A 7,894-nucleotide genomic window follows, 5' to 3' on the forward strand; every position below is an offset into this window, starting at 1 on the left:
ATGACAGGCAGGGGCACTCCCGTTGTTCCGCTCAGGGAAGTTGCTTTGGGTCCTGTGTAGAGATGAGCCTTTGCGGCCACAGACAAGAGCAGCAGTTGAGGGCTGTGTACCAGCCAGAGGTCTCTCCCATGTCACTGCAACTGTTCCCTTTGATTCTCCAGGTGCAAGCTGTACAGTGGATCTGCAGATTGTACCATCATTGTGAGTGGGGCAGAAGAGAAGTCTTGGGCAGGCTGGAGGAGCATGGGGAAAGGGCTGGGCTCCCAGACATGGCGATGCTATCCCACATTCCCAGCTCACTAGGCTTCAGGGCAGATGTAGGAGGGAGACTTAGATCCAGAAAGAGTTGAGAACCCTTGCCACAGCCTGAGCTGCAGGGACCTTCAAGGAGGGTATCTGCATCTCTGCCGCTACGGGTATTCTTCAAGGCCTACTCACCTCAGGGGGCTGGTTAAGTAAGGCATCAGGTCATCTTTCCCTGCCTTTGTTGGTCTTATTAACCTAAGGGTCCGGGCTCACTCCACTCCCCAAGAGAGATAGCGGCAGCACATGCTGCCTTCTCCTCTTTTCCAACATTGATTGCAGCTTCAGTCAAGACCCAGCATCATAAGTCCTTGCTCATTTCCTAGCATGGAGAACCAGTTCACCCTGGGCAGACCAGGGCCTCACTGATGTGCTGGAAACAAGCTAGGTGTGGGACAACCTGTCCTCAGCCTCCATCCCTAGCCACAGGGCTCCAGAGTCTCTAGAGAAGAACATGAGGGAGCAGGTCTCCTGCATCTGGGCTCTTGCCCTTGGGAACCCGAGATTGGAGATGGGGTTTTTTCTGGGCCCCAGCTCTCAGATTCACTGAGGCTGAAGGGGCCAGGGCCTGGCTGACCCTTACTCCCCACACATTTGCCACCCAGGGAATACAGGAAGCTAGAAGCCCAGTCCTGAGACACCCCTCCAGAGCACTGAACCAATTAGCTCCTGTCTCTTCCTTCTCTAGGTCTGGGACATTCAGAACCTGCAGAAGGTCAACACCATCCGAGCTCATGACAATCCTGTTTGCACTTTGGTTTCCTCACATAACATGCTTTTCAGTGGTTCCCTCAAAGCCATCAAGGTACGGAGTAAGGTGGAAATGAGTGTCCCTTAGGGCCTGCCCAGCCATGTGAACATGAACCTTCACCACCCCCAGACAGACAGCACCCGCCCACGCACACGGATTATCCTTGGTTTTAGGTGTATATAACTTAAGAGGTTGGGGGAAGGAGAGTGTCATAAAGTAGAAGTACCTGGTGAATATTTCTCTAAGAAAGGGAATTAGAGGCTGACCATAACTCATAGAAGACAGGGGTAGAGAGAGTCAAAGGGGCCTCTGGAGAGTGGTGGGAGGGAGCAGTATGGGGAGGTGCAAATAGAATCAGAGAGAGGAGTCTGGGTGTTGGGAGGAGGATATGCAGGGCTTTGGGCAGCTGACCACAGATGGAGGGAGAGCCTGCGGAAAATGCTAGGTAGACAATAGCACAGTTAGTCCAGGAAATCACGCAGCCTCCATGGCTCAGTTAGACTTGCATTCGGCTAAGTATCCCTGTGCTCCATAGCTCAGTAATTCTGTGCTCTGCGTACTCATTTTATTTTATTGTATGTCCCTTAAGTGCTAGGAAAGTCCTTTGGAAAAAAAGCAGCTTCTGTTGGAAGTGAGCTGAAGGGGGAAACAAGGACTGAGAGTGGTGGAGAGATACAGAAGGGGCTGTGTTTCCTTCCTGAAAGGAAGGGAACCCTCGCTGGGATTGGGTTTGGCCAGTCATCTTCATGCTTTGGGTCTAGTGTGTGCGTGTGCATGTACATGTGTGTGTGCACATGTATGTACACACATGGTACCCGGTGTGTACTCCATACTGTGCGGCTCTGACACAAGTAGCCATTATATGCACGTCTAGGCCTCCCAGATGACCTCCCACGGTATGTTAATGCCCATTATGCCCAGGCTCTTAGGGCACACATGCCTTGTCCACTAGAGCTATACATTCTCCCTCAGTCTCGGCCCACTTGGCTCTCCTATGGAGGCCAAGGCAGGGTGACCAGTTGTTTGCTCTGCCTTAGAGAACTTTGTAACTGCCCTTCAAGCTTTGGCCACTTGTGGGGCCCCTGGAGAGGACGGTCTTATAAGCCTGGGTCTTTAAATTTGATGCTCTGGGTCAGCCTAGTCTTTTTTTTGGGGGGGGGAGCGGGGCGGAGCAATAGGGGTTAAGTGACTTGCCCAGGGTCACACAGCTAGTGTCAAGTGTCTGAGACCGGATTTGAACTCAGGTCCTCCTGAATCCAGGGCCAGTGCTTTATCCACTGCGCCACCTAGCTGCCCAGCCTAGTCTTACCAATGCAAAGACTGGATCACTTTTCTCCCCCTTACCCAGCCTGTGGACCTCCACATGCTCTGAAGCATTCCTGATGGGGCACTTATATTTATAATACATATAAATATGCATGTGTGGATATACATCTTCTAACAAGACTTTATTAAGTACCTACTAAATGCCAAGTACATGGGGCAGCTAGATGGTGCAGTGGATAGAGCATCAGGCCTGAAGTCAGGAAAACTCATCTTCCTGAGTTCAAATCTGACCCCAGACACTTACTAGCTGTGTGACCCTGGGCAAATCACTTCACCCGGTTTGCCTCAGTTTCCTCATCTGTAAAATGAGCTGGAGGAAGGGAATGGCAAAGCGCTGCAGTGTCTCTGCCAAGAAAACCCCACATGAGATCATGAAGAGTTGGACACCACTGTACATCAGTGTGCTGGGCAGTTGGTGCTAAGCACTAGGGATAGAAAGATGAAAGTGAAAGAATCCCTGCCTTCAAGAAGGTTATATTCTTTTTTTTTTTTTTTTTTTTTTTTTTTTTGCGGGGCAATGGGGGTTAAGTGACTTGCCCAGGGTCACACAGCCAGTAAGTGTCAAGTGTCTGAGGCCGGATCTGAACTCAGGTACTCCTGAATCCAGGGCCGGTGCTCTATCCACTGTGCTATCCAGCTGCCCCAAGAAGGTTATATTCTAACCAGGGAGATAACATGTACATTTATCAATTCAGACTGAATCAATACAGGGAGTTTTGAAAGGGAGGACACTAATAGGTGGGGGGTGGGGGAGAGGTGATGAGAAAAAACATTGCAAAGAACAAAGGGCGACCAGGGAAAAGGCCCATAGATGAGGGGGGGGGAAGGGATGTGTGAGAAGAATGGAGAGAGAGACAAAGGGATCGAGTTATAAAGAGCTTTAAATGCCAAGCGGAGGGGCTTGTATTTGATCCTTGGGGTAATAAGGAATAGAAGGGGGTGACGTGGTCAGACCTGCTCTTAATGGTGATGTGGAGGATGGTTTGGGGAGACTCTTGAGGCAGGAAGACCAAAAGGAGGCTCTGACAGTAGGCCAGGTGAAAGGTAATAGGGACCCAAACCAAGGAGGTAGTTACATAAGTAAAGAGAAGGAGATACCCACAAGAGAGGGAAATAACAAGATTTGGCAGTGGATTGGCTGTGTGAGGTGAGTTTGAGGTGCCCATTGGAACATACAGTTCGAAATATCCAGTGGGACAAGTTTATAACAAAGCTTGTATTTTTCTTGCATTTTCTTTCTTTCTTTTTTTTTGGGGGGGGCAGGGCAATGAGGGTTAAGTGACTTGCCCAGGGTCACACAGGGTCATGCGTCTGAGGCCGGATTTGAACTCAGGTCCTCCTGAATCCAGGGCCGGCAGCCTATCCACTACGCCACCCAACTGCCCCTTTTTCTTGTATTTTCACTTGGGGGGAGTGTGGGAGGGGGTCCAGGGAGAGGGGGACACAGGTAGGTATCCAGGAAAGAATGCAGAATGTCATTTGAAATAATTAACAGAATTTTTTTAAATGTCCAAAAGGCAGTTGGTGACACAGTATTGGAACTCAGGGGAGAGACTGAGGCTGAACAGTTAGATGTAGGAGTCGTGCACACTGAGCCCATGGAAACTTATGAATTCATTAAGGGAGAGTGTAGAGAGAAGGCCCAGGACAGAGCCTTGGGAGTAGATCCAGTTAGAGGATAGAAGGATGATGATTCAGCAAAAGAAACCGAGGGAAAACTGGTCAGACGTGGAGAAGGAGAAGCAAGAGATCTTAAGCAAGTCACTCGAAACTAGAGAGGAGGAGAAGGTGGGCAGGGCAGCAGAGGTCAAGAAGGGGTGGTGGGGAGGGGAGGGAGCCCATCAGACTGGGCATGTCCAAGCTGATAGTGCCCTTTGGAGATGACACTTGGAGTTGAGCGATGAGATTGGGGACTGGACTGTACGGGGTCTAGAAGAGACTAAGAGAAGGCGTGGAAGCAACAAATAGGGTTCTTTTCAACAAGTTAGACTGAAAAAGGAAAGAGGTGGCGGACCAGAGCCAGCGGGAAAGGAGGCGGATATGTTTGCGGGCAGCAGGGAAGGAACAGGAAGGTGGGAAAGGTCAGAGACTAGAGGGTGGGTTGGTAGAGGAGGAACTCTGGAGAAGACAGGCTGGGAGGGGATCAGGGCGCATTCAGAGGTCACCCGCTGCTCTGCTTACTTGCAGGTCTGGGACATTGTGGGCACAGAGCTGAAGCTTAAGAAGGAGCTCACCGGCCTCAATCACTGGGTACGGGCCCTGGTGGCCTCTCAGAACTACCTGTACAGTGGCTCCTACCAGACAATCAAGGTACCAGTGCTAGGGTGGGGGTGGGGGGGCCTAGCATCCTTCCCTCCCACCCCAGCTCTGAGAGATGCTCCAGAGGCAGCCGTTTGTGAGACTGGGGGGAGGGAGCAGGGCTCGTCTCCATAGCAACACTCAGATACCACCTCCTGTGCCCAACCACAGCTTTCAGCCCCCAGCAGAGGGGGTCAGACAGGCTGGGGGCTGGGGCATCTGTCTAGTCCCTGGGACACTGGACAGGACGTTGTCCTAGAGGGAAAACCCCAGCAACCGAAGAAGGCACGGTGCTAGGCACATTGGGCGTTTGGAGGCAGAAATCAAATGGCTGTGTGTGCCCCATATCTTAGGATGGTCCCCATCTGAGGATATTGCTAGCTCCAGCAGGCAGACTGAAGCCTACCCCCAAGGGCACCCCTAGAAACCCCCATAGGGGAACTACGAGGCAACTGCTGCTGCCCTAATCACACTCCTAGCAACGTCTGGCCCTGTACTGCACCAGAAAGGGTTGCCTTCCCCTGGAGAAGAAGAGGCAGAGGCAGAGCTGAAAAGATCTCTGCAGCCTCCTTACCCCACAGCCGGCTGGCCCTCCTCACTGGGCATCCCTATGGCCCAGGATTGTCTGTGTGGAGAGAGACTACAAGTCCTCCCTGATGAGCAGGACAGGGCTTTTTCCCAGACAGGTTCAGTGTCTAGTGAGTAGCTAAGGAAAGAGAGCGAGCAGGGAAAGAACCACACCCCCACACCCCAAATGGTGGCCTGACCTCTTTCACTCGGCCACAGATCTGGGACATCCGAAACCTCGAGTGCATCCATGTGCTACAGACGTCGGGGGGCAGTGTCTACTCCATCGCGGTGACGAATCACCACATTGTCTGCGGAACCTATGAGAACCTCATTCATGTAAGGGAGAGGGATCCCCCTGCCATCCCTGGCCTGGTCTGCCTCTCTGACCTTGGGGTCAGTCTGCGCAATGCCTGGGCAGAAAATGCTGTTTCTGCCTGCTCTGCCTCTTTACCTGCACCCCTCTGTGTGTTTGCCTGTCCTTGCTTGTGGTCACCCACCCGCGTCATTTGTCTTCCTGTCTGTCACACGCTGTGTCTACTTCTCATCCCGTCTGGCAGCCCCTTGGGGATGCTCCTTGCTCTGACTCTAACCATCCTCATGCCTCATTTTCTTCCCCAGGTCTGGGATATTGAATCTAAGGAGCAGGTGCGGACATTAACAGGTCACGTGGGGACGGTCTATGCCTTGGCAGTCATCTCAACCCCAGACCAGACCAAAGTTTTCAGCGCCTCCTACGATCGGTCACTCAGGGTACATGTCCTGGGCTTGGTAGCCCAGAGCCTCTAAGAGCGCCTCCCATGGGAGGGGCCTTGGTTGTGGTGGTTAAGCCACACCCCTGGCACCAGGCTTGGCTCTGTGCCTGGTGGGGGCTTGGGACCCATTCCTCTCCCTCTCCATCTCCTCACTCTCCTTCCCATCCTTCCTCAGGTCTGGAGCATGGACAACATGATCTGCACACAGACTCTCCTCCGACACCAGGGCAGCGTCACTGCCCTGGCCGTCTCCCGGGGTCGACTTTTCTCTGGAGCCGTCGATAGCACTGTCAAGGTGAGTAACCAGAACCACATCCTGGTTGGTCCCTACAAGGTCCTGAGCCTTAGTGCTGGTCCAGCAAGAGCAGAAATGGGTTCCCCTTTTGGTCAGGAGGGCCTCTCCAACCCCAGTCTGACTCAGAAGGGCCTGGAGCAGAGTGAGAGGGATGCAGTCTCCACTCAGGGCCATAAGCATTTGTCAGGGCAACACATCTCATGCCTGCCCATTGACTGGGATATTACTAGCCTCTCTCACTATGAAGTCTGTGATACTTGGTGGGTAGGCTTCCCTACCAGTAGGAAGGTTGGATCATCCACCAAAGATGTCTGCAGTGGGGGCCGGGGCTAAGAGCTGGTCTGGGTCATTCTAAAACCTTTTCTTTCACAGGTTTGGACATGTTAATGGGAGAATCCAGGCCAGCACTCCCCCTGGGAATCACCAGATCCTCGTCCTGTGAGGTGCCATCCCATGGCCAGAGCCTTGGAGGGAATCCCCAGGAATGGTTGCCACACAAGTCAGCCAAGCAGCTGCTCCTGAACTTTTGCCCCAAAGCTGCTGCCCCAGGTAGTGGGCATCCTCCAGGGCAGTGCAGGTACCTCAGCCCTCCTGCTCTGCCCACCCCACCCTCGCCACAGGATGGCCTCCTCCACAAACGTACACATGCGCACACTCCAGCCAGCTCCTCAGAGCCCCCGCCCAGAGGCCCAATCACTGCTGGAGGAGAGGGGCCCACTCCCTTCCCTTGGTAGACGGTAATCGATGCTCCCATGGCACTTGGGGCCTGCTGGTTGGGCCACACACACACACACACACACACACACACACACTCCTTTCCTCCTGCCCATCGCTGCTCGTTGTGCTGCCAAGACACTCAAGCTCCTATCAGATGGTGGGCTGTTGGGGACGTTTACCCAGGGGCACCAGGTACGATGCTCAAGCCCACACCAGTCCTCTGTTCACACTCCCCACATCATGGAAACCCTTCACCAGGCAAGGGACCGGCCTTGGCTACATTTTTACTCAACATTTTTTACGGTTTTTAGACTGTATATAGATTTGATTATTTCCTCATTGACAATAAAATCTAAATGGAGCGTGGAGGTGAGTCTGAGTTCTTGCAGCCTGGGCGTGGCTGGACCAGGGTCTCTACGGGGACATGGGTGTGGGGAGGAGAGGTCTGTATGCAGATGTTATACTCACACAAGCACATGTGTCCATATGTTTGAACATGAAACATCAGCTTCCTAAGTCTTTTTTTGGACCTATGGAAGGCTGAGGGTGGGGGGTGAGATGATGTGAGTGTAGAGATGCCCAGAGAACAGCTGGCCCTAAGTCCATTGAAAGCAGGGTGCAAGAGGAGGCCTGACTGCACCAGTCCAGCCACCCATCTGCTGGCTCCAGAGCCCCGGCCTGTGTTCTCTCCAGCACCTCCTGTCAGGCTCCCCCTCTGCCCTCCCTCCCCCAGCAGCTGGTGCCATATTAGATTCTCTGGCCTTGCCCGAGGCTGCGTAGAGAACCCCAAATGACCTCTCCCACGAAAGTGAAGTGGAGTGTGCCTCAGTATCTCAAACGTGACTCGTCACTGGGATGGTAGCATCACTTTCCCATGTAGAC

General features: G+C 53.0%; 1 protein-coding gene across 8 annotated transcripts in view; it reads left to right on the plus strand.

Annotated features, from left to right (window-relative positions):
* TRAF7 (TNF receptor associated factor 7) overlaps nt 1-7,373 on the plus strand; it is a 60,368-nt gene extending 52,995 nt beyond the window's left edge. For all 8 annotated transcript variants that reach the window (XM_043977539.1, XM_043977538.1, XM_043977542.1 and 5 more), the window contains 7 exons: nt 162-201; nt 992-1,108; nt 4,568-4,690; nt 5,465-5,584; nt 5,867-5,998; nt 6,176-6,295; nt 6,668-7,373. In XM_043977539.1, the coding sequence (XP_043833474.1) occupies nt 162-201; nt 992-1,108; nt 4,568-4,690; nt 5,465-5,584; nt 5,867-5,998; nt 6,176-6,295; nt 6,668-6,682 (667 nt within the window). In that variant the 3' untranslated portion in view covers nt 6,683-7,373. The remainder of the gene's footprint in view (nt 1-161; nt 202-991; nt 1,109-4,567; nt 4,691-5,464; nt 5,585-5,866; nt 5,999-6,175; nt 6,296-6,667) is intronic.
* The last annotated feature ends 521 nt before the right edge of the window (nt 7,374-7,894 follow it).

This window comes from Dromiciops gliroides, chromosome 1, assembly GCF_019393635.1.
Source record: "Dromiciops gliroides isolate mDroGli1 chromosome 1, mDroGli1.pri, whole genome shotgun sequence".
Taxonomy (NCBI): domain Eukaryota; kingdom Metazoa; phylum Chordata; class Mammalia; order Microbiotheria; family Microbiotheriidae; genus Dromiciops; species Dromiciops gliroides.